The 27,327-nt window shown below is 43.0% G+C and overlaps 1 protein-coding gene across 1 annotated transcript in view; it reads right to left on the bottom strand.

Annotated features, from left to right (window-relative positions):
- Positions 1 to 2,923: 2,923 nt before the first annotated feature.
- VANGL2 (VANGL planar cell polarity protein 2) overlaps positions 2,924 to 27,327 on the bottom strand; it is a 40,939-nt gene continuing 16,535 nt past the window's right edge. Inside the window, exons 2-8 of the mRNA XM_056816157.1 lie at positions 22,165 to 22,425; positions 21,824 to 21,944; positions 16,719 to 17,326; positions 15,295 to 15,431; positions 14,660 to 14,795; positions 11,744 to 11,975; positions 2,924 to 7,043 (exon numbers count right to left, since the gene is read on the bottom strand). Coding sequence (XP_056672135.1) covers positions 6,783 to 7,043; positions 11,744 to 11,975; positions 14,660 to 14,795; positions 15,295 to 15,431; positions 16,719 to 17,326; positions 21,824 to 21,944; positions 22,165 to 22,235 — 1,566 coding nt within the window. The 5' untranslated portion in view covers positions 22,236 to 22,425 and the 3' untranslated portion in view covers positions 2,924 to 6,782. The remainder of the gene's footprint in view (positions 7,044 to 11,743; positions 11,976 to 14,659; positions 14,796 to 15,294; positions 15,432 to 16,718; positions 17,327 to 21,823; positions 21,945 to 22,164; positions 22,426 to 27,327) is intronic.

Below are 27,327 nucleotides of genomic sequence, written 5' to 3' on the forward strand. Positions count from 1 at the left end.
TATATCACACTGCTTTACCAATAGACCATCATCTGTTCTGATAGCTCCTAACAAGCTGAAAAAATTTCATGGAGAATATTGTTTGGCATTTTTCATGATCTCAATATATTCTCTTAAAAGAAAATCTTTCAGGGGGCAGCTGGGTAGCTCAGTAGATTGAGAGCCAGGCCTAGAGATGGGTTCAAATCTGACCTCAGCCACTTCCCAGCTGTGTGACCCTGGGCAAGTCACTTGACCCCCATTGCCTAGCCCTTACCACTCTTCTGCCTTGGAGCTAATATACAGTATTGACTCCAAGATGGAAGGTAAGGGTTTAAAAAAAAAAGAAAATCTTTCTTTATAATACCAATATTCTACCCATGGTCTTTATATCTGGAAGTCATGGAACACCACAATATCCAAAGATTCAGCACTGTAGGTGGCCCAAAGGGGAATGAGATACATGATAGACAATAAATAGACTGTAACATATTAGTAATGTTACCACATGCAAGAAGTGGTATAGAAGATAACACCCAGAGAATAGACAGAAAAGGAGGTGACCCGTTCAAGTAGTGAAGATGAGAGTTAACCTCGAGACAGAACTTGTGCTCACAGGATATTGGAAGCCCTCCAGTAGGCTGAATTGTTGCTCAACAGAGAATTGATCAAGGGGCATAGCAAAAACTGCATAGAATGAAAAGTGGATAGATAGGCTTCAACCTATCACCACCACTGTTTTTATGTCACATCCTCCCCAGCATAATACAAGCACCTTTGGGGCAGAGATTATTTTTCATTTTGCCTTTGTATCCCCAGCTTTCAGATGGCAGCACGACATTGAATAGAATAGTCTCCCAAGAATTAAAAATGAAGTTACATGACGTGTGTGAATAGGCCACCATATATAACCAATGAGGAACTTTGAAAACGAGGAAAAAAAGATGCCCCCAAGAAACCATATGATTGGAAGAGATGGGTTGTTCACATGGCAGCCACAGCAGGTAGAGGGACAGAGTATTCCTATTGAGACAAATGCCAGAGGGAGAAATTAAAGAACATGGATAAAAGGCTCCCAGTATGGGTATACAATCTACATCACTGGAATTAACTTCAAAATTGGTGAAATTGCTGTTTCATTAGACAATTTTTAGACAGCCAGGTGATGCAGATGATAAAAGTGCTAGATCTGGAGGCAAGAATACGGGAGTCCAAATCCTATCTCAAGACTCTTCCCAGTTAAGTTAAGGTTTGGGGGAGGGGGGGGAGGAATAAACATTTCTGTGGTGTCCACTCTGTCATAAGCACTTTATCTCTAATCTTCACAAAAGCCTTTTGAGGCAGGTGATGTTAGAACCCCTACTTTTATAGTTGAGAAAACTAGGAAAACAGAGGCTAAGTGAACTACCCACAGTCATCCACCTAACAAGTGTCTGAAGCTACATTTGAACTCAAGACTTGTCTCAAGTCATTAAACTGCTATCTGGCTAGTTTCCTTTTCTACAAAATGGGAATAATAGCATCTCCATCCCAGGGTTGAAGTATTTGTAATGCGCTTTGCAAAACTAAAACCACTTATAGAAATATTAGTTGTTTGTATCACGGATCCTTGAGCAGACCAGTGGAGCCTATAGAATCCTACGCAAAATATGTGTTGCCTAGTCACAATTAAAGAAAATGCTACATTTCAGTGAGAGTTTAGAGGAAATAAAGATGTAATTTGTTCCAAGTTTAAGGATGCCCTTAAATCTATCCACAGGCTAAACAGAGGTCCACGTATACCTGGTTAAGAACCCCAGCATTGAAGTTTGAATTTTAATTTCTCCAACATCTAGTAGAATATCTTGTATATATTAGGCATTTAATAAATGCTTCCTGGATTGGACTACTGAATGCTGGGTCATAATGGTACAACTTGAGGATAGCTGCAGCCATACATAGAGAAGTACCTAGAGCCAAAGAGAAAATCAGCATAGATACTGAAAAACAAACTGGATCAAACGGACAAATGGAGAAGCCAAAGATGTTGAAATGAGGTAAGCCAAGGCAAGATCAAAAATGGGGAAAGCAAACAAAGTATATACGAAACTTGAGCAGCCATAAGGGGGAAAAGGGCAGGATTCAGGGTAAGGATACATCCATGAAGATTCTTGGAAGATTGGGATTTTCCAGGCATGATCCCTCCTTGCTAAAATTCAGGAGCCAAGAAGAACCTACAAAGTTTAGCAGTCACACAATGTTCTTGAGTACTTATTTTCAAGAAAAAATCCCTTTCACATTTCCCAAGAGCACAGGCGTTGAAATCAAAGGACCTGGGTTCCACCCACTTATGTGACCTTGAGCAAATTAATCATTCTGAGCCTCCGTTTCCTTATCTGAAAAATAAATGGTTTGAACTAGTTGGCCTCTAATGTTCCTTCCGGCTCCAGACCTACAGTTTTGTAACCCTCAAAGTAGCAAATGTCTCAGTCATTTTACAGTGTCTGATTCTTCATGACTCCATTTGGAGTTTTCTGGGAAACGACACTGCTGTGGTTTACCATTTGCTTCTCTTAGTTAATTTGACAGATAAGGAAACTGAGGCAAACATTAAGTGACTTGCCCAGGGTCACATAGCTATTAAGTGTCTGAGGCCAGATTTGAATTCAGGAAGATGAATCTTTCAGGCCCACCATCTATCCACTGAGCCATCTGGCTGCCCCATTATATATTTCCTAACAAACCCCTTTGCCCACTGCCAGATTCCAATTTATCTTCCATCTCACCCTCAGAAACTTGCAGCTAAACCAAGCTTACATTGCCCTCTGCTGACACTTTTTTATACTTTGATAAACTGCTTAGGTCTCTTGCTGCAGGACTGCGGTAAAATCTAAACCATTCAGGGCTGACTTCACAGAAGCTCTTTCTTTGCCCCAATAATAAAGCAATCGGATACCACCCCAAAAAAAGTCAAATGTGTTTATTTTATATAAAAAAAATTTGTACAGTTTTAGTTCCTATGTTTTAAGAAAAAAAATCCCTAAATTTGTCATAATGCTTAAATCCACTGCAAACTGTAAAAACAAGCTTCTTATATATTAAAAAAAACAATTTTACATTTTACAATTTTCTACATGCATGCACAAGGTCTCAGCTCTGTAAAAAAAATTCTAGATTTGAATGAAAAATTCTACATTTACAATCTCACTTGGAAGGGACTTAGCCCCTCTGCCTCCCCCTTCCTTCTGCGCATAGGAGAACATAATGGGACAGTCCTACACCAAGACAAATCCATCAGCAGATACTGCCCTAGGGGGTGGGCACAGGAAAGAGAAGGAGGGCAAACTGACAGACAGACACCATACAGAGACAGGGGAGCCTATATGGGCCCAACAGAGAGGAAAGCACAAGCCTGCAAAAAACAGATGGCCCAGCTGAGGGTCTCTAAGGGTCCATTTGTTTCACCTCATTTCTTCTAACAAAAAAGGGACAGCCCAGGAGTTCCAATAGGGATGTCAGGAAAGAATTTAAGGACAGGATGAAGGGTGACAAGGAAGAAGGTGAAACTTTAAGAAAGAAATGGTGGGGAATGAAGGCAGATGGCATAGAAGTGAGCTTAGGGGAGAGGGGTCAATGAGGACAGAGGCAGAATGGTGAGGTAGGTGAAGGACTGAGGCACAGTGACCTTAGAGGGGGAAGGCTGGGTTAGGTATGTCAAGAAAACTCAAATGAAAAGGTAATGGTCAGGTGGAGACACCAGAGGAAGACGGACACACCTTGGATCTCCCCAGAAGGTTACAGGACTATAGATGCCCTCATAAGAAGGAAGAAAAATGGAATTTCAGCTGAGAAAGGGGGGACAGGAGAGAAAGGGAGAGAGAAAGAGAGAAAAAGTACTCCCAGGAAGAGTGTTAATTTTACATCCCACTAATGGTCACAGCCTCAAGACAACTTCCCACAGAGGAGAGAGACATCAAACATACATACACACACTTCACAATTCATCCTGATTTTTTTTAAGAAAAAGAAAACAAAAAGATACCACAGTTGTGACATAGAGGGTCAAAACAATGCTATTCTCAATCACAGCCCTTAGTGCTTAAAAGACAGGAAAAACATTAGGGTGGGGTTTTTTGTTAGTTTTTTCTTTTCTTTTTTTTTTTTTAAAGAAAAAGGAATGAAAAAATCACAGTGATTAAAAACATGGCAGGTCCTTTCAAAGAAACATCCACTGCCCATAATCTAGGAAAGCAATGAGGATCTCAAATATCTTCCCCCTTACAACCTCAAATTTCCATCTTGCTCCCTTTTCCATAAAAGCAGTGAAGCCATTATCCATCCAAGACCCCTTTCTAGGAAAGAGTTATTTATAAATATGACCAGGAGAGACCCTTTCCCACATTAAATTTTGTGGACAGAAACAGAGATGCCCAGAAAAGGGCCTGACCCCCAACTCTCTGGAAATGCCTCAGAACTTTCTGGGCTTAACTTAAGGACCTGAAATCCTGGGAAAGTCAGACTTGTAACCACTAAGTTGACTAGTACCTAGGGAGTGGGAATTCCCATTCCTCCCTGAGGACTCCCAAAGGGGAAGGGGAGGGCCCAATGTACACATTCAAGGTTGGCATTAGTCAGAAAGACCCTGTTGGGAAAATGTGGCTAAGGCTATGTCTCACCTTACAAGGTTAGCACCAGACTTTGGAGCCCAGAGTCATCTTCAGGGTGTCTACTTTAAAGGTAGAAGGTCTCCATGGGGATGAACCAAGGGGGTACCCAGGTGGTTGCACACAAAGGGAAATCAATGAATGATGCAGGGAAGAAAACTCACCAAAATGGGAGCATTGGGTGGCACCCTTGGCATGCCAACCAGAGCGCAGACCCCTTCTCAGATACTAGATGGAAATGGAAGGAAAAGAGTGGGGGCAGCAGGAAGTGTTAATGCTTTAAGTTCTCATTCCCCTTGGCTAAAAGATCAGCATTTGGAAGTACTAAGACTCAAGTTTACATTGAAAATACAGAAAATAGAAGGAAGGGGAATTTTGCCTACATTTGCTTTAAGTGATGAGGCCTGCCATAAACATGTGGAAGCTAAGATGGAGCAAGGGGCAATGTGGCCTCAAACAGCAAGGGTTCAGGGTCCTGACCCCAATGCAGAGATCAGAGAACAGAAAGGAGCTCCCAGAGCATTGAAGTGAGGAAGCAAAAAGCCTCACTTAAAAGGAGAAGAGAAAAAGCAATGAGGGCCCTCCTTAACATAGAAAAGTAGTATTTCTGCCCAGGGGAAAAAAAGCCTGAGGCATTTGTCATGGAGGAAGAAAGAAGCTCAGCAGCTCACTCCTTTCAATCACATCACCTGTTTAACAATGGAGAGACCTCCCCTGGGGGATGAAGAAAAGAAGGGGCTGGGTTCACTGACTGTCACAGGACTCTTCCAAAACTCCATGTTATCACAGGATTATAGATATAGAGCTAAGAGACACCTTCTGGTCCAGCTCTGTCATGTTACAGAAAACTAAGGCCCAGAGAGGTTAAAGTCACTTCACTTACTCAAGGCCACAAAGATAGTTAAGTGGCAGAGCTAGGATTTAAGTCCAGGTCCTCTGGCTACAAATTCACCTCTCTTTCCATGAGACCACAATGCTGTCCATGGGTCTTTCCTTCCCTTTTAGGATTACCAGTGAAGGCAAGACTGGGAAGAAAATCCACCCTATAGGAAAGAGTTGGGGTAGGGAATTAGGGAAGGAAAGGCAGATAAGAGGGAGACAGGAGAGGAAGAGTGCTTCCCATGTCCGTGGGGAAGTAGCCAAAGGGACTGCATTCCCCGGTGTTCTTGTAATCCCATCTGAGTGAAGAGCTCAGGAAAGGAAAATTAGGATTTTCCCTGACAAGGTTCAGGGGGTATGAGCTTCCCTTCTGGAAGAGAGAAACTGACAGACAGAGACAGAGACAGAGAGGCAGAGAGAAGGAAGAGAGACAGAGAGAAAGAAAAAGAGAGTATGTGTGTGTGTGTATGTGTGTGTGTGTCTGTCTGTGTGTATATATATGTGTGTGTGTGTGTGTTTGGGTTAGGGTGCTCAAGAAAGAGAAACAGGAATATAAAAGGACCAGAAGAGAAGAAAGAGGCTATAGCAGCAGTAGGAAAAAAAATATCTATGGGAGACTCTTGACCCTGGTGACTTGTGCAGGAGTTAAAAAGGCCACAGACTCGGGAGTCCTGTTGCCCTCAAAACTCAGAGTTCCTGAGATAGGTCTAGTGAGATGGGCAGGACGAGCAGCCTCATCCTCCCTTTGGAGGCCAGAGAGGACTAGCCCTGACCTGGGATCATTTGGCACCATGGTTTGCTGTGATCTTGACTTCACCCCTTGGAAAAAGCACTTCCAGGAGGCTACTGGAGAGAACTGCTACAATAACCTAGATGGGGAAAAGGGGAGAAAAATGAAGGAGAAAGAGAAGAGGACAAAAGGGCCATGTCCCCTTTCAGCAGAGACTGTCATGGAGAAATAGAAAGAAAGGGGGAGAGAGGGAGACCTATTCCCATAGGGCTTGAGGTGGGAAGCAATGGGAAAACCAGAAGGATAAGAATCTCCCTAATTACTGCCCCCACTCTCAGGGTGGTCTTTTTCCCCATTCACCTAGGACAGGGAAGGGAAGAAAAGAAGAGGATAGAGTGGGAGTGAGAGTAAGTTAGTAATTCAAGTAAAAAACAGAGTTGGAGGCAGATAGGAAGGAGGCAGGACTGGATGAGGCCTTGGCTTTCAAGCCTCCTCCCACTGCCCCCAGGAGCTTCCCATAGCCCCCTGCCCCACCCCATTCTGTTGCACAGTTACACAGAGGTCTCAGATTGCAACCTCATGACAAATTTGTGCGATTTAGGGTCCACAAACTCCTCAGACAGCTTGAAGAATGGGACCTTCTTGGTGCTGACCACCAGGCTGAAGTCCTGGCGTTTGAGGAGGAAGACAATGCCATCTTTGAGCCCATTGGTCACTGGCTCTTCGCTCACCAGTGTCCACTGTTTAGCCAGCCAGCGCTCCTTGTGATACTGGATGGTGGGGCCAGCTGCCAGGTACCGCTCCAGAAAGGCCTGGGAAAGGGAGAGAGAAGACTTATGCCATAGCGTGGTATTTGTTTGCTCCCACCTCACTGCACTCCCTCCTTCACACTGCCTGCAGAAAGGGCTTCCTCCCCAAAATGACCTCCACCCTTGCTGTCCTTCTCTTTTTCCTCATTCCTCCTTTATTCCTAACTGCAAGAGTCAAGGCTAGACTTGGGTTTACAGAGGTGCATACATAACACAGCAGATAGAAAACTGAAATGGGAATCAAGGAACCTATATTTGAATTCAATTCTAACACTTACTAGCAATATGTTCCTGGGCAGTTAGTCTTTCTGTACCTCAATTTATCATAAGGTTGTTGTGAAGAAAGCATTTTGTGTATACAACATGCACACACATATATGTATATGTATGTACATGCATATGTGTATGTGTGTGTATGGAGGGAAAGGAAGTGGCATTTATTAAACACTTACTATGTGCCAGGCACTCTGGAAAACCCTTTACAAAGATGGTCTCATTCAATCCTCATAATGACCTTGTCAAGTGGGTGCCATTATTATCCCCATTTTATAATGAGTATATCTGCCCAACATGTATGCTACTGCTCTGCCATAGCTCCATCCCAGATGCCCCATCCTTCCCGAAAGGAGGGTCCTTGCCTGGAGCAGCCATTTCAATTGTCCTTTCATGCTGATTACAACTCCACATTTGCTATCTGATTCCTGGAGACAAATGATAATCTATCTGAGTCTGCTCCTCGATACTTAGCAGAACTTCCCCATCCCAGTGATTCTGAAACCAAAGCTGTCACTTCACAAACCCCTTTCCCTGCTCCCCACTGCATATTCCCTGCTTCACCCCCCAATGCCATTCAAGATCTATTCACTCCTGTGTTCTATAGAATATCTCCTCCATGTATTATAGATTTGCTTTCATCTTAAAATATTTCCGCTCTCCATCTTCTTGTACTCAATGAGCCCCAGCTCTGTTCTGATGACACAGCTTACTGGCCATTCTTTCGAGCACTGGTTACACTTTTAGTCATAACCCTAGACTCATTAATAGGTCATTGTGGGTAACTCATACTTCTCTTTGATACCCATTGCCACTTCTACCACTACCATCATTCAGTAAGCTCTCCTCCTCAAAGGTTCACTAAATTTGTATTTACCACCTAATCAAGATTCTGGAGGCTGATGTTTACTGACCCTAAGGACACTCTCCTTCCTTCCTAAAAGAGTTCCACAAAGACTGCAATTGGTCCCTGTAAAGTAGAGGAAGGGACAGGAAGTGATGTAAAAAAAGGACTATAAAAGCTGATGAACTTTCTGTGCAAGGAGTCTTTGTCCTGAATTTTGGGGTCGAAGGAGCTTGGACTGGCTTGGACTGCTTCTGGTAAGACTGCTCCTGGTGTAGTTCATAATCTTTCATTCCTTCTCAACTCCTATAGTCATTCTAGAGAATGTCAACGTATATATACTGATACTCTCAAATATCTTAACTTCCAGCTCCTCAATTTACTCATTTCCCACCCCACCTGAACGACACACAGAGATGACTGTCCCTGTAATGTTGCCATTGCCTACAATTGTTTGGCAATCCTTTTACTCTAATCGATTCACTATCTTACTCAAGGTAAAGCTTATCCAAATTTTTTTAACCCTTCTCAAACATCTCATAACTACACCCAGGTGAGAATGTTGCTTTGATTTCACTGAAAAAATTGAAAACATTCACCATGAACTCCATCTTTCCCCCTGATCATCATTTAACATCACTCAGATGCCTTACTTCATTATCTCTTCCTTCATCTATATCACATGAAGGTGGCCCTTCTTGCCAAAAAAAGCCTTATCTCTATGCAAATAATGTGTAACATGAGGTCCAATGTTATATGTCCAGCTGATCTTACATGTCCAGCTGCCTTTTGGTCATCTCAGAATGGATGTCCCATAGACATCTCAAACTCAACATGACCAAAAGAAAATTCATTACTTTTCCCCAAAACCTTCCCCTCTTCCTAACTTCCCTGTTACTGTTGAGGGAATCATCATCCTCTTAGTCACCCAAATTCATAACCTAGGCATCAGCCTCAACCCCTCACTCTTTCACACTTCTTCTCTCCAACTATATCCAAAGTGCTGCCACATCCCATTGACTCAGCCTTTGTAATATTTTTCATATAAGGCCCCTTTCTCTGACATGGCTTTTCTGATACAATCCTTCATCATCTCAATTCTAGACCAGTGCAATATTCTGCTAATTAGTTGCCATGCCTCAAATCTCCCCTGTCCAGTTCATTCTCAAAATCAGAGCTATCAAACTAGTCTACCTCAAGCACAAGTCTGGTTACATTACACACATGCAAGCACACATGCTTTCTTCATTTAATAAAATCAATAGCTCCCAGTTGTCTCCAAGATCACATGTAAATCCTCTGGATTTTAAAGCCCTTCTTAACTTGGTCCCTCTTTACCTTTCCAGTTTTCTTATAATTTACTCCCTTCTCTATCTTTACAATGCAGTGACACTGGCCCCCTTGTCATTCCCCACAAATGACATTTCATCTCCTCTCTGTGTCTTCTCACTGGCTGGATTTCATGCTTGGGATGCTAATCCTCCTGGTCTTTACTCTTAGTATCTCCGGCTTCCTTCAAGTCTCAGCTAAAATACCACCTTCTGCAAGAAATCTTTCCCAATCCCCCTTAATTCCAATGCCTTCCTTTTGAAACTAGCTCTAGTTTATTATGTAGATGTGTATGTGCATAAAATAAATAGGAGTCAATATCAGAGGTATGCTTGTGCATAGTTTTTTGCATGCTGTCTCCCCTATTAGAATGCGAGCTCCTTGAAGGCAGGATCTGTGTTATTTACCTTCCTTTCTATCTCTAGCACAGTACCTTGCATGTAACTTTTGTCTGTTCATTTTACATATATATGCTATTATTATCAGTTATTGTTCAGTCATTTTTTAAATCATATCTAACTCTTAATGACCCCATTTAGGGTTTTCTTGGCAAAGATACTGATGTGATTTGCCATTTCCTTCTCCAGCTCGTTTTATAAATGAGGAAACTGAGGCCAAAAGGGTTAAGTGGCTTGCCCAAGGTCACACAGCTAGAGTGAGACCAGAAGTGAACTCAATGAAATGAGTCTTCCTAACTCTAGATATGGCACTCTATCCACTATGCCACCCAGCCACCCTATGCTGTTATTATCAAAGGTCAAATAGTATCATGTGATCATAGATGATTTATAACAGTGATGGCAAGTGCTGGGCATGCCCTACTCCCCTCTTTACCCCACACAGGGGAGGGAGAAAGCACTGCCATTGGGCTGCTAGGCAGAGGGGTGGGGGATGAGAAAAAATATCATCAGGCACTGTGGAGAGGGGGAGGGGAGCAGCTCTGCCCGAGTCTCTCTGCCTTTCTAGTAACAAATGGGGAAGGGGGAGGGCATAGCTGCATGCCCACAGAGTATGCTCTGTGTGCCATCTTTGGCACCCATGCCATAAACTCACCATCACTGTTTATAATCTGTGATCCTGGACAAGTCATTTCTCTTTGGGACTCAGTTTCCATATGTGTAAAATGTGGGTGTTGGACTAGATGATGTCTAAGGAGCTTTTCAGTTCTAAACATATGGTAGTATATCAGTCACCTACAACCCTCCCAGATGTTTGGTCAGTATGAGTTGAAGAGCAGAGCAATTCCAACAATGACCAACAAGGGGCAACAGCAGGCCATGCATGTACAAATACTACTAGGTCAAAGTGGAATATTGTCCTTGGACCTACAATAATAAACCTTGAACTGAAGGGGTTTGCCAGGGTCATATGGACCACTCCCCTCATTTGATAGGTGGCTCTGTGGGCCAGGGAAGCTAAATAACTTTCTTCAGGTCACACAGGTAGTAAGCATCAGGAGTGAGGAAAGAAGGGAAGAGAGACAGAGACAGAGACAGGAAAAGGGATGGAGAGAGGGACAAAGAGTAGATGGAGAGGGAAAAAGGGAGAAGGGGAAGAAGAGGAAGATAGAGGAGAAAGGAGAAAGAAATGTAGAGAGGGAGGTAGGGAAAGGGGAAAGGGAGAAGAGACAGAGATAGGAAAAGGGATGGAGAAAGGAAGAGAGAAAAGGGGAGAGAGGAAGGGAAAAGGAAAAAGGAGAAGAGACAGACAAGGAAAGGGATAAGAAAGGGAAAGAGAAAAAAGGGAGAGGGGGAGAAAGATAAAGAAGAAAAGGAGAAAGAAGAAAAGGGAGAGGAGACCATGGAATAAAGGGGGAGAAAGAGACAAAGAGAGGAATAATCAGGCCAGACTTCCCCTAATCCTGTGCCTAAGAGTGTTTACTCCATGCCTAGAAACTATCTCAGCCAAGAGAAAAGCAAAGAAATTTGAGCTAGAGTGACAGATAAAAGATGGGAGAAAGATGAGAGATGGGAGGATAGAATGTGAAAGAATAATGAGAAAGGAATCTATGGAGGAAGGGTGGAAGGGGGCAGGCCTAAAGTATCATTGATCAAGAACCAGAAAGGATTTTTAGAGGTCATAGAGTACAACTTCCTTCTTTTAAATGAGGAGAAATAAGGTCCGGAGAGGGGTTACTTAAATGACTTTCCCAGAGTCAGATAGCTAATAATTGCCTGAATCAGGATTTGAACCCAGATCTTCCTGACTTTAAGGTAAGCATTCTATCCACTAGGGTGAGAAGCAAAATAGGGCATACCTTGGGTGTCATGTCATGGGTAATACAGAACTCCAGGTGCTGGAGGATGCTCTCCATGGTGTGGTAGGGCTGCTGCTTAGTAGTGCGAAGGTACTTTTGCATGGCTCGTGCCATGGAGGCAAAAATGGCTTGGGCTGCCTCTCTTGGATCCATCACCTCCCTTGGATTCTTTTGCTCTTCTTCCTGTAACCTCTTGATGTGTGTGAAGGCCTCTTCCACTGCTACCACCAGTCTAGTTGGGAGAGGAGAGACAACTCAGAGACCACTCACCTCGCATAGAAGCCTAAACTTTGTCAGACCTCTGCAAAAAAAAAAGGGTAATTTTGTCTCTACAACTGTCTCCTGACAGAAAGAGGTGGTATTCTTTCCAGGGAGAACTCTAAATAAGAATTTCACAATTTCCCTTGGGATTTGGGAGATTCTTCCTGACATTTCCCCATAAGCTCTGCTTGTAGTACTACTACTTGTAGTAGCTTATGGCTATTCTCCATGGAAATAGAGAATAGCTACTAGCAATAATAATACTGCCATATATTTATAGAGTTCTTTCTGGTTTACAAAGCAGAGCATTTTGCTCAAAATTTATCCCCATTTTACAGTGGAGAAAGTTGAGGTTAAGTGATTTACTCATGATCATACAACTAGTGACAGGATCAAGACCAGTACAAATTTATCCCCATTTTACAGTGGAGAAAGTTGAGGTTAAGTGATTTACTCATGATCATACAACTAGTGACAGGATCAAGACCAGTACAAATTTATCCCCATTTTACAGTGGAGAAAGTTGAGGTTAAGTGATTTACTCATGATCATACAACTAGTGACAGGATCAAGACCAGTACTCTAGATATTCAGATCTTCTAGTCTTTCAACCACATTATCCTATCTCCATCCAGACTTTTTAAAACTCACAATGAAAATCAATTCTTTAAACAAGCTCCTATTTTCTTCAGTAAGAATTTCCTCCTGAGACTGACTTCCAATCCTCCATTAGATGCAGAATTATTTTCCCAATCATCTTCCTTTCACCTCTCTCCTCTTCTAATATGTATTTTTAAAAATTAAGGTAAATTAGTTTTCCATTAAGACTATGAAGCACGATGAGGTACCACCTCACACCTATTATCAGATTGGCCAATATAGGCCAGATGGGACAGTAAGGGAAAATAATAAATGTTGGAGGGGATATGGCAAAAATAGGACATTAATGCATTGTTGGTGTTGTTGGAGTTGTGAACTGATCCAACCATTCTGGAGGGCAATTTGGAACTATGCCCAAAGGACTATAAAACTATTCATACCCTTTGATCTGGTAATGTCACTATGGGTCTGTAACCCAAAGAAATAAAAAAGAGGAAAAGACCTATTTGTACAAAAATATTTATAGCAGCTCTTTTTGTAGTGACAAAGAATTGGAAATTGAGGAGATGCCCATTAATTGGGGAATGGCTGAACAAATTGTGGTACTTGTTGGTAATGAAATACTATTGTGCTATAAGAAATTATAAACAAGATAATTTCAGAAAAAGCTGGAAAGATCTGTAGGAACTGATGCAGAGCAAAACAAGCAGAATTGGGAAAACATTGTACACAATTGGACGACGATTATCTGTGAAAACTTGGCTACTCTCAACAATGCAATGATCTGGACCTGAGAGACTAATAACAGGGAACTCTATCCATCTCCAGAGAAAGAACCATTAGTCATCTTTCACATGAGTGTTGTTTTGATTTTATTTTGGGGGTTTGGTTATGTTTGACTTTGCTCTTACAACAATGACCAATATGGAAATGTGTTTTGCATGACAATAAAAAATGAAAGGAAAAAAAGGTCTATGAGACCATGACCATATACCACCACTACCACCAATAACCTTGGATGGGCACAAAACAAGGATTTGGTATCAAGGGCTTGGCAGCAAGGGGGAAGCCATCCTTTCATTTACCCAAAGCCTTGAGAAAACTGAAGTACAAGATATAGAAGATGCTGACAATGAAGTTCCTGAAAAAAGCACGAACTTGGGCAAATCTATTAAACTCAATTTCCTTATCTGTAAAATGAAAAATCTGACCTATAAGGCCCCATCCAACTCTGTCATTTTATGACCCTAGGAGCAAAGGATAGGACATTGATGAAGGCTATACTCTCCTTCCTAACAGAGATCCTATAAGAGAGGGAGGGTATGGTGATGAGGTGTCCAAAAAAAGGGGGACAACTGACTGGTTCAAAATTCTACTACACAGCCAAGTGGCTCATGAGTCAAGAAGGCCTCCACTGAAGTCCAGTCTCAGATACTAACTGTGTGACCCTAGGCAAGTCATTTAACCCGTCTGCCTGTTTCATCAAATACAAAATGAAGATCATAACAGCACCTACCTCCCAGGGTTGTTGTGAGACTCAAATAATATAATATTTGTAAACTACTTAGCCCAGTGCCTGGCACATAAGAGTAGCTAAGGCTCTGAGGGTCACTATCTGTGCCAAAGTTAATTATTCAAAACCCTAGTTCTCGTCCCTAGATCTAGACTAGCCTCTACTCATAATGCTACAGATTTTTACCAATTTCCTCTTCCTGGGTATTAACTCCATTTTTCTTCCCCATGAATATAAGCAGCATCTTCCAATATCCCACTCTGTTCAGAGACTATGAAGCCTCACAACCTTCATCCCACACACTACACAATCTACTTCCCAAGTAAGTTCAAAGGATCATCAAAAAATTTAGAAACAGAATGAACTTAAAGTCATCTAGTCCAACCTGTACGTTTCACAAATGAGGAAACTGAGGCTGAAGAACTCATCCAAAGTCATAAAAGTAGTTTTTATGCAATCTCAGCCCATCCTCTTCCAGTCACTTTTCCCTTCATACCCCCCCCCACTTTTCTCCATCCTCTCTTCTTTCCCAGAGACCATACCTGGCTCTGCGTTTGCGCACCCTCCGCTCATGCTCTGCCTCTTCATAATAATACTCATTGTGGCTGTTGTCCCGCCTCCGAGCTGCTGCTGCAATCACTGCCCGAGATTGCCCAGTAGAATTGTTGGTGCTGTTCTCTGAGAGAAGGCAAGGAGGCAGAGGTGGGGATCAGAATGGGGAAAAGGTATCCAGGGAGACCTGTGGCTCATGTCAGCAGCCTGACTGTCCGTAGTCTTCAAGAAGCACCGTCCCAGCCACCTTTAGAGAAGGGCACCCAGGGAACAGCAATAAAGAAGGGCGAGGACTCCAAGCAGGTCCATCAGTTTTAGAACTCGGATGGCTGAAGGGCTTAGAGTGTCTGGGCTGATGAGGAGACACAGAGTAGCCAAAGGAGGGGAAACCTGAGAGAACAGGGAAGTAGGAGGAAGGGAGGGAAATAGGGGAAGGGATCCAAAAGTTGAGACCCTCCACCTAGAGTTGAAGGAAAGGACAGTACAAAAGGAACCAAAGGAAGGGAGTGATAAAGGAAGGGAGCAAAAGCAGGAGATGGTAATAGTAAGAGAGAGAAAAAAAGAGGATGTGCAAAGGTAGCCCTGACAAGGAAGGACAGAAAAGTGGAAGACCCTGGCAGCTCACCCTCTCCGAGGGAGTACACCTTGAAGCCGGACACTTTCTTGGCCAGGACGGACTTGGGCAGGTTGAGGAGGGCAGGGTTGTAGACAGGGAAATCATGGTAATACTTCTCCAGGATCCACACTGCCACACGCTGGATGCTGTGGGGGGAAGACGATAGAGGAAGGGAGGGAAAGGGATGGGGAGGTGGGGAAAAGGAGGGGGAAGGAGGTAAGGGGAACAATCATGGTCACCTCCACTCCCAAACATAGATAACGGTGTCCAGAGGGAGGAACACATCAGGGCAGGATGGCAAGACAAAAAAGGACAAAGGATGGGGAGAAGCTACTTCTGACAAGCCCAGATTAAGGAAGCCGCCCTGAGGTATCTCCCACCTTGGTCTCCTGCCAGCCTCCAGATCAGAGCCCTTTTTGTGGCCAGGCTGTGATAGTCGTCTAATGTTGAATTTAGAGCCTACACAAATGGGACCTTCTGTGAGGTCCTTCTATACCATCAACAGCCTCTACTCATCAATGTCTTTGGAGCCTTGCTGGGCTGAGAAATTTTCACATTTAAAAGTTGGAAATAAAGGGAATCCCTACCAACTACTCTCTCCTTCTAGATCCTAAAAGAAAATGAAATGGGAATCCCCAAGAGCATCAGGGCCAGGGCCAGGCTCAAGACTCAAGTTGTCAGATCTTGAGCAAATCCTTCCCATACATCTTGTCAAAAATGCATGCATGCGCACACGCACACACACACACACACACACACACACACACACACACACCCTGTCCCAAGTTAACTCATAAATAGCCCATGGACACTGAACAACAGCCCTCTATTTTGGCCTCTTCCAATATATCCTTTTCAAAGTAACCTCCCTCTGCTCTGCCCAACTCCATTCATTTCACTCTCACTTAATAACCAGAAAAAGCACATTCCTGTGGTAGTCAAAATTTGGGGAATTATAAAAAGGACCCAGACAAGTCACTGGTGCTGGCCTATACTTTGTTCCTACATAGAATTCCCCCATTTCATCCTTGCCTCCAATATTCCATCTCCCCTACAAATTCTGCACCTGTTTTCTCAACAAAGTTCCTCAGTCCCACCATTCCCAACATATTTGTCACTTAGTTCAAGCTATCTTCCCTACCTGCTAATTGCTATCTCTTCAGTGTAGCACTATACTCTAGTTCCTGGGCTAATTCTTATGCCCTCCACCCCCTAATATTCTTCCTATACCTCTTTACCTACCCACACACTTATCATCTGTCTGTTCCACAATCCCTCCCTTTGCTAATATTCTCTCCCTGCCCTTCTATAACCCCAATCCTAACCTGATCATCTCCCATTCCCTCTCCTACTCCATCTCAATGCCCTCAATCTTCTTCATGACCAAGCATGTATGCACGCGGTATACACACATACACATACACACACTGTACCTGAGGTGGCCAACATTGTAGAAGCGGCTGGCCCCATCCGTGGAGCGCACGACTTTGAGGGTGAACTGGGGCTGCAGTTGGCGTAGCTCCAGCAGGACCACAGCGAGATAGTGCACAAAGAGCAGGGCATCTACCAGAGAAACTGCAAACTGCACCACCCCCTGGTAGCTGCGTTCCCTCGCCTCCAAAATCCTAACCCCATAGAAGAGCCAGTAGGAGACCACGAGCAGAAAGACAAGCACCATGAGCAAGGCTCGCAGCACAAAAACCCGGGGCAGCGAGGCCTTGGGCCGGCGAAAGAACAGGGCCCAGCTGCCCAGCAGCAGGATGAGCAGCTTGAAGGCCACTGAGATGAAGAGTCCCTCACAGGCTGCTCCACAGGGCTCCAGCTCTTCCCGCCACAGCAGCGGGGGCAGCAGCAGGAAGGCCAGTGGGGTTAAAAAGGAGAGCAGTGCCAGTGTAGCACCGGCCACCACGCCCAGGTGACGCGAGCAGTCCAGAGGGACACTGTCCTCCATGTCCTTGGCAATGCGTGTGAGGTCATCGTGAGAGATGCTGTGTTCCGACGTGCCTGTCACCACAGTTGTTGTCTCGCCCCAGTTATCGTCCTTTGAAGGATGTGGAAAGGGACAGAAGGGGGGATATTGGGGAGGGAGATGGGGAATAAGAAGAGAAGGGAAAGGGGGAAGAAAGGATAATGGGAAAAGAGAAGGCAGAAAGGGAGAGGATGGTCATCAACAAATGTTCTATTAGTAAGAATTTATCAAGCACCTGCTGGTACCCAACACTAGGTCAAGTTCCATGAGCTGAGAAATAAAGGACAGCCTGTGTCCTCAAAGAACTTGCATCAAGAGGGGAAGACAAAAATCACAAACCCATCAACTAGGGAAATGGCTAAAAAATTTGTGGTATGTGAATATAATAAAATATAATGGAGCCCTACAAAATAATGAATAGGATATGCTTAGCAATGGCACAAAGAAGGTGTTTAATAAGTTTAGTAATTGATTGATTAGATCCAGAGAAACTTGGATAAATGTATATGAATTCATAGAGAAGATAACCAGAATGATTTCCCCAATGGTCATGATAACATAAAGAAAAACACCCCAGAAAGACTCCAGAAGATAGATGATGAAACATGCTTCTTGCCCTTTGATGGAGAGGTATTGAATGAGACGTACATTTTTTCAGAAATGACCAAAGTATTGCATTATTCTACATGACCATACTTATTTGTTATAAGTGAGAGATTTTAATGGGGGTGGCAGGGAGGCAGTTAACAAGTAGTTTAAAATGAACATCAATAAAACAATTTAAAGGGACATAGAAGAAATTTTTTAAAAGTCCAAATGGGGACACAAACAAATGGGACAATTATGTTGTTAGTAGTACTACTACTGTGTTATTAATACATATTATAAAAAAATTCTATGCAGTACAGTTCATGGTTTCAATCTTACTTTCTTCTTGCTTTCCCCCCTTAATTGATTTGTTAATTAAGTTAATAATAAAGAATTAATATTTTTGAAACACAGTAACATATTTCTTTAACTCCATAAAGTACTTTCCCTGTCACAATTCTGAGGTCAGCAAAATAACTATTGTTATTCCCATTTTATAGATGAGACAACTGAGCTTCAGTGAAGCAGAGTTACTTTCTCATAATCAAGAGAGCTAGTAGGAGTCAGAGCTGATATTCAAATAGACCTCCTAAATCCAAATCTAGGACTCTTTACCACACAGCTGATCTGAAAAGAAAATACAGACACACATGAAAATAACTGAAATCCATGGCAATCAATGCCAAGCACCAAAGGAAGAGTAGACACAATGAGTATTAGAAGAGCTTAGAAAAGAGAGAGGTCACTGTGGGTGTCCTGGTCAAGGTGGGACCTGAATTGAGCTTTGAAGGATTTCCATAGGTGGCAATGTGTCAGAGGGAAGATTATCCAAGGGGATGAAACTATGAAAGGAACAGCAAAGACTTGCAGAAGAAGGAGAAAGATCAGGAGAAAGATCCAATAAAAGCAATACTTTTAATCAATGATTGGGGATGAAAGGGGCAGGGGAGAAACAAAATGGGTTGAGATGACAGGAAATGCCCAGTGTTGAGTCAAAGAGACCAGTCAGGAGGCTATGACATTAGTCCCAGAGTGAGGTGATAAAATGGTTATTGAAAAGCAGAATGAAAAGGAAAGGATGGAGGAATGAAGAAGGAAGAGTTTATAGGACTTGGTGATGAGTTAGATGTTAAGGTCACATGAATCCTGTTTAAGTACAGGTTGCATTGTGATCCTTTCCAACTGTGGAATCCTATGATTCTGTCAAAAACTCAAAAGACTAGGGGCAGCAAGGTAGCTCAGTGGATCAAAAGCCGGGTCTAGAGATGAAAGGTCTTGCATTCAAAAATCTATTCTCAGATATTTCCTAGCCGTCTGACTCTCCTGGGCAAGTCACTTAACCCCCATTGCCTATTCCTTACCACTCTACTACCTTGGAACCAATACACAGCATTGATATTAATCTGGAAGGTAAGGATTTTTTTAAAAAGGTAAAAAGATAATTATCTTCCTGCAAAGGAGGAAGGTGTTGAAAGGGGTGAAGGAAAGCAGAGTGGTGTGTTGGAAAGATCACTGAATAGACAGGGAACATGAAAACCTGAATTCAAATCTCACTCTTGATATTTACTATCTCTGTGACCTTGGGGAAAAAACCCTTAATCTCCCTGAACCTCAGGCTTGAAGCCTTCTTTGGAAGAAAAGAAGAGTTAGAAGCATAAGATCCCCTCCAGGAATGGAAAGGACAAAGTGCATCACTTCCATAGCTACCCCTTTCTACTCTCGGGACACAGAAAGCCTACTCCTACTCTGTAAGGCCAGCAGACCAAAAGAACAAGATCTCCAAAAACTTTAGCCTTGACCTTCCAGCCTCATCCACTGCATTTCTGTCCCTCTTTCCTATTTCCTTCGCCTGCTCCCACCTCCACAGAACTCAAGAACCATATCCATATGCCATTCCATAAACTGCCACCAGAGGTCATCAGATCCTCCCCGACCCTGTTATCTATAGGAGCTTCTTTGCCTCAGGATTTCAGCCCTGCTGCCAACCTGACTGGTCAGCAGTATAGGAAGCAAGGCAGGTCCCCACTGCAATGCCTAGCTGGGACTCATTCTTTTGAGGCCCCTGAGAAAAAAAAGGGAAATAGTTATGGGCAGGAAAAAACCTCAAAAGCACTGGATTGAAAGTCAAAATATCTGGGTTTGAATTCTTGCTTTCCAACTGTGTAACCTTGGGCAAGACCCAAGTTTTCTGAGTTCCTCAGCTATAAGATGAATAGGTTGGATTAGACAATTCCTAATGGCTTATAGTTCCAAATCCCAAGCTTCTACTGCTACAGGAATTGCATCCTCCTTCCCTGGCACGGGATTCTGAGAGGAGACATTGATATTGCTACCTCAAGGTTTGCAGAGCATTTTTTTTACATTTCCATAGGTAGGTGGTGCAAGTATCACCACTTTACAGATGAGGATCTGAGACAGAGAGGCTGTGACTTACCCGAGGTCATCCAGAAAGAAAAAAAAAAAACAGGATCTTCTGGTATAATCTCCTCTCCTTATCTTGCCTATCTATTGATTCCAAACTACCTAAACCTCAAGATACCTCATTAGTTGTCACCCTGCTGCCAATTATTTGTGGCCTTGAGACAAATCTACCCACTGAGGTGAGTAGACACAGTCTCCAGGTGATAAAGAAATAATGAAGATACGATAAAATGGGAAAAATGAGACAGAGAGAGATATAGGGAATAAAAATATATTGGAGCCAATCTTAGGGAGAGCAACATAGAAACACAGAAATAAAGGGGAAATACTGATAGGCAGAGAGATGGGAAGAGCTGGAAAGGAGGAAAGGAAATGGGAGGGATGACACAGAGCTGGGGAGACAGACAGAGATGGGGGGAGAGAGATGGCTGGCCTATATAATTGAAGGAAGATGTGTACCTCTGAGAGGATCCACATGTGTCTGAGTTTCAACGTGCATGAATTTGGAAATGCATGTCTGGGCGTTTATATAAGGGTTTCTGGGCATTTGGGTGAAGTCACTGACAAAATGGAGCATCCAAAGGCTGTTGCCTGGGTAGATTATGGCACTATGTCTATGAGTAGATACTAAAGTGCCACCTCCTACCAGAGGCCTATCATAATCCCCCCAATTGCTAGTATCCTACCACCAAAACTGTCTTATATTTACTTTGCATGACTTCATCAGAATCATAGATTAAAAGCTAAAAAGAAACCAGAGAGGCTAGCCTCTCCCTCATTTTATAGATGAAAATGTAATTGGGAAATAGGTAATGAAATAAAAATACAAGAGAGCATAGATAATGTTAATATGTGGTTTTCCAAATCAATATGCAGCTTCCAGGGATCCTTATGTAGCCTACAGTGTGATACCCCTATTAGTGGCCCCCAATTTGCTACCACCACTGTACATCATTTTGTTGGTAGTTGTTCAGACTCACTCTTCATGACCCCTTTTAGGGTTTTCTTGGCAGAGACACTAGTTTGTCATTTCCTTCTCCAGTTCATTTTGTAGATAAGGAAACTGAGGAAAATAGGGTTAAGTGATTTGCCCAGGGTGGCACAATAAGTGTCAGAAGCTGGACTTAAATTTAGGAAAATGAGTCTTCCTGACTTCAGACCCAGAACTCTTATCTACTGCACTACCTAGCTGTCCTATGCAATCATAGGCAAGCCATTTTATCTCTCTAGGCCAAAGTTGCATAGGACCATAGATTTGGAAATGGATGGGACCTTAGAGACCAGCTATTCCAAGTGCCTCATTTTGACAGATAAGCTAGCCAACCAGCACTCCTGACAGAAAGAGAGATTGAGGTTAGCCTCAAAAAAGTTAAATGCCTTATACCCACGTTTGCCTTGTTTATAAGGGACAGAGCTGGCATTCTAATCTAGCTGCACTGACTCCAAATTAACTGTACTTTCCTCACCTTTAAAAGGAAGGGGCTGAATTAGATGATCTCTAAAGATTATTGTAGCTACAAAATTCTGTGATTATAGAATTTCCCTCTCCCAGCTCCTCACCCGTTCATCCCCTCTGGTTGACTCGTTGTCCAGCAGAGGCTCTCCAGGTGCCTGTATTGTCACTGATTTGTCCCCTCGGCTTCCATCCCTGCTCTTGGAGCGGTGTCTGTCCCGCCGGTCCCTGTGGTAAGAAGGGAAGGGAGCAGACATGAAAAGAGAGCAGAAAATAGATATCCCATTCAGGCCCACCCTCACTGCATCTGCCCTTTCATTCTGACATGTTGCCTTATCTGGTTCCCCTCACCGCACTTCAAATTGAGTGCTCGTTCTGTTTGTCTGTCTGTCTCCCCCCCCCCCCCATTTAGGTTCCTTGCTTTCCCCTCAATATCCATCACACCCACCTGTGCTTCCGAGAGCTTCGGGAGTGGCCGGACTTGTAGGAGTAACCAGAGTACTGGGACTCAGTGTCCATGGCCTCAGAGCGCCTTGACTTGTAGCGCTCCAGGGCCGTGGGTTGGGGCCTCCTTGGGGGCCCCAAGGCCACTTCCTTCAGCTCTGGCTTCTTCAGGCCAAGAGGCACCTTCAGGAAGTCAACTGTCACCCTGAGGGACTCTATTTTGCTGGGCGGGTGGGCTCTTCTCAGAGAAAACTAAGCGGCACTCCTGACAAAAAAGAGAGGGGGTTTAGACATGGCATGGGGACCCCATCCAAGGGCTCAGGATAAACAGACACTGAATGGGAGGCAGGCAAGCTTCTCTCATAACCCCTTCCCCAGCTTCTGTTCCTTTCCTCAGAGAGCTCAGAGAAGTTGAGACTCTCCCCAAGGCTCAGGTTCACCACTGCCCTCTATAAAATAAGGATACTCAACCCCTCCTTCCTAGAGACATAAAGAAATAAGAATGACTCTAGGTAGGCTAGAACTGGCATTCAAAAAGTTTTTCCAAGTCCTTCCCACCGTTAGCATTTTCCTTCTGAGATGACCTCCCATTTAGTCTCTCTACATTCTGTGCATGTGTATATGTTTACATATACCCATATATATGTTGCTTACACATCTCCTCTATTAGGATATGAGCTCCTTGAAGTCAAAGACAATATTTTTGCCTTTCTTTGTATCCCCAGAGCTTAGCACAATGCTTGGAACATAGTCAGCCCTTAATAAATGCTTGTTGACGGACTTACTGATTGTCCCACTAAAAACAGCACAACAGATTATATAAGGAATAGAACCCCTCTGCCTCCAATGTCACATCTAGTCTGTGAAGTATTAAGATTCACAGAGAACCTCCTGATCTAGCCATGGACAAAATCCAGCTCCAAAATCACATCACCAAATGCCTGCCGGGTCATTTCCATCTTGGTGTCCCACAAACTACATCCAGTCCAAATCTTGTACTATTTCCTACTAATCTCATCCTCTAACTTCCTTCCCCATTCCTGTGGAGTCTCTCAGGTTCATAAAACTCAATGGACTCCTCTTCACTCTTCTTCCCCTTCACACTGGAGACAGAGCACTCATGCCCGCGAGCAAGGCGCGCGCGCACACACGCGCACACACACACACACACACACACACACACACATACACACACACACACATACACACCAATCAGTTGACAAAAGTCTTGTCAATTCTACCTCACGTCTCTTTTGGGGAGTTCTGGAGAACCACTTACAGTAGGATATTGAGCAAGTTTTTTTCCCTGATGAAAAATGAAAGGATTCCCCTAAATGTCTGACCACATCCCTAATCTGGGATCTCACCATTCCCCCTATCAGTCACTCCACTCTTCTCCTCTCTCACTCCACCCAGCCCCTCAAGGAAAAAAGCCAGAACAACTTCCTGACCTGGCCATTAAGCTTTTAAGTATGCTAGATAGGAAAAGTTCCCAAGGCAATACGGGCTAGATAGAGCAAAAAGGTGAGAAGAGTCTTCCCAGAAAGGATGCAGTCTTATCTAGAGGGTCTCAGTATTAGGAGTCAGGTCAGTGTTGTCCATTCACAATGGAAAGGGATGAGTTCTGAGGGTATAATGGCCCATGCTAATGACCCCACCACTCTAGTGAAGAACTGGGAAGATCACAGAATTAACAGAAACTCAAAAGTTGAAAGGAAATTCAAAGGCCATCTAGTTCAACCCACCCCAGAGAACAGGAATACCCTCAGCAACAATTCCATCAAGAATTCATCTAGCCTCTATTTGAAAAGCTCTGAGGAAATCACTAACTCCCCATTTCACTTTCCAGCCACTTAAGTGTTCCAGCCAAAATTTTCCTCAGCAGCTTCTACTTTTTTGTTCTTAGTTCTGCTTCTGTAGCAACAAAACAAATCTAATCTTTCTACCACATGGCATTCTTTCTAATAAATGAAAATAGCTATCATGACCCACCTGAGCCCTCCCCAAGTCTTCTCACCAGTCTCCCTCATATATCCCTAATTCCTTCAGCCACAGATTCTCAGGCTACTTGAACTCAAGGGACCACCCAATCCTCAGAATCCACTTCAAAACATACTCCACTTTATCAAATATATTGACTAAAATACTGTATAAATACAGGAGTGCAGAAATGGTCTGAGCAGGGTAAGGTACAGGGAGATGAAGATTCATTTCATTTGCTTTTAATAAAAATGAATTAAGTATTTCCTATGTACAAGGTGCTGTACTTGATAGCCATGATAACAAAGGTAAAAATCTAAAAACTTGTACCTGCCCTCCAAAAACTTACATTCTACATGGAAGATACAACAGAAATATAGAAAAGTAAATATAACGTCATTTTAGGTAGGGTAAAGAGCAGAGGGTGTGTGCTAGTGAATGCTTAATAACCAGCTCTCCAAAACTTAATGTGTAGACTGGACATACTTTTAAGTTTAATCTGCATTATTAAGACTTTCTCCATCACTTTCTTAAGTCTAGAAAAAAAAACAAAAGAATAAATCAAGCCTTCATTTGTAATGTTTCCAAGGTATAAATGCTCATATTGAAAATTTAATAATCTATTTCCCAGGTAGGAAATGGCTCAAGCATACTCCTGGTAGAATACTCTTTTTTTTTTAATTTTTTTTAAATTTGATTAATTTCAAACATTATTCCTTGGTTACAAAAATCATATTCTATTCCTCCTTCCCCTCCCACCGCCCTTCCCATAGCCGACACACAATTCCAATGGGTATTACATGTGTCCTTGATCAGAACCTATTTCCATGTTGTTGTTTGCACTAGGATGTTCATTTAGGGTCTATATCCCCAATCATACCCCCATCGACCCATGTAATCAAGCAGTTGTTTTTCTTTGGTGTTTCTACTCCCACAGTTTTTCCTCTGAATGTGGATAGTGGTTTTTCTTGTAGATTCCTCCAAGTTGTTCAGGATCGCTGCATTGCCACTAATGGAGAATCCATTACGTTCGATTGTACCACAGTGTATCAGTCTCTGTGTACAATGTTCTCCTGGTTCTGCTCCTCTCGCTCTGCATCACTTCCTGGAGGTCGTTCTAGTTTCCATGGAATTCCTCCACTTTATTATTCCTTTTAGCACAATAGTATTCCATCACCAACATATACCACAACTTGCTCAGCCATTCCCCAATTGAAGGGCATCTCTTCATTTTCCAATTTTTTGCCACCACAAAAAGCACAGCTATGAATATTCTTGTACATGTATTTTTCCTTATCTCTTTGGGGTACAATGGTAGAGTACTCTTAGTCACCAGAAAGTACCTATCCTCTAGCTGACCTCAGACTCTTCATTCATCCTATACACTTATCCCATACACAAAGGGTTGTCCAAAATAATTTTTTCTGAGTCTCATTTTCTTGATGTCACAAGTCAATAATGTGGACAAGGTTTGCTTTTTGGTTGTTTGTTTGGAGGTCAGGGAAAGAAAGGAAAGGAGGAATAGTCACTGATGAAGGAAATCAAATGTGCAAAGATTTCAAAGCCATTAAAGGACTTTTACAGACAGACATTTTAATCCAACCTTTCCACTTTAGAGCAAGAAACAAAACTGAGAAGGTTCACAAAGGTTACATGATCTACCCAAGGTCACCCTGATATAAAATGGCAGAGCCAGGATTTGCATTTCCATTCTCTGATTCTAAATCCATCACTCCTTCCACTGCAGTACACTGCTTCCTGTAGATGGAGTCAGAAAGAAGCTGAAGGATTTGAAGCTCTGAAATGAACAAGGCCATACTTTTCCCATTATGGGATAAGTAGATAATGTAGTAGATAGAGAACTGTTCTTGGAGTCAATCAGAAAGACTTCAGTTCAAGTCCCACATCTGATAAATATGCCATTTAGCCTCTCTGTGTCCTGAGGCAGCTCTCCAAGGCATTAAATGGAAGAGAAGTATCAGTTGTGGAAGTGATTTCATCACTGGAAATTTCCTACACCCCATGAAATTATAGGTCTGCACCCCCCCCCCAAATGACCCAGTGAAGGAACAATGGTATAGTAGACCAGAAAATATCTGGATTTTTGTTTTGTTTTGTTGTTCGTTTTTTTTGTGATGACTCTTCGGAAGATCCATAAGGTTCATATTTACAGCCTGCTCCTACTCTAGACACTCCCCACTCTCCCACAGCTGGGACACCCCCCCATTACCATTCCAGACCTTTTTTCTGGAACCCAGCCTTCCTTCCCCCTCACCTCCAACCCTCCCTTTCTTTTTCATCAACCCACTCCTAAAATCATGAATCCTCTGCTGAAAACTTCCTGCAGCTTAGCCAATCCCTTGTGACTGCCCACCAGTGACATCAGAGGCTGGGGAACCAGTCAGATCACATCCCTCTCTATTAAAAACAAAAACCTTTGTGTTAGACTGAGCTACCTTCAGAGGTAAGGGGTTTAGGAAGTGAATATCCCTACATGGAATAAAGAAATGTGAAATAACACTGGGCATGAACCTGTATGTGCCCAAGTCCAGTGAGTGGCCTCATGCATAACCATAATCTTCCTCCTTTTGCCATAACCTGAAGTCCACTGTTTGTCAAGAATCCAGAAACTTCCCTGCCTGTACCTTTGATTGCTCCCATTCCCTAGGTGCATCCTTAAATGATCCTGCCCAAACAAAGGTATTTCATTTTGGGCCTCCTGACCTCCCTTATGTTAGTCAAAACACATTAAGTAATATGGACCTACAGATCTCTAGTGTGAGTCCCAAGAACAGCTGGCCCAGACTGGGACTGTAGCCAGCCCCACATCCTTAACTTTGTTCCCCTTCTCAGAGCAGTTGGCATATTTCTTGAAATACCTTTGTTCCCTCCTTTCATTTGATCCCTCTCATTTCCATTCTTCAAAGCTGTGAGCTCAAGCATGCTCTATTCAAAAAAGCCTTTTCTTACCATCCTACCCTGTACTGATGTCTCCATTTGTTGAATCCCCATATCCAGTCTTTCTCTCTCTTCTGACCTAACAGACTTACATCTCCAACTACCTTCCAATGATGTCTCAAACTGAGTATCCCACAGACATCTTAAACTCAGCATGTCTAAAACTAGAAATAATCAAGAGGGAAGGCACTAGAATTAAGAGGGATGGATAGAGAAAGGCTTCATGTAG

Source organism: Monodelphis domestica, chromosome 2, assembly GCF_027887165.1.
Source record: "Monodelphis domestica isolate mMonDom1 chromosome 2, mMonDom1.pri, whole genome shotgun sequence".
Taxonomy (NCBI): domain Eukaryota; kingdom Metazoa; phylum Chordata; class Mammalia; order Didelphimorphia; family Didelphidae; genus Monodelphis; species Monodelphis domestica.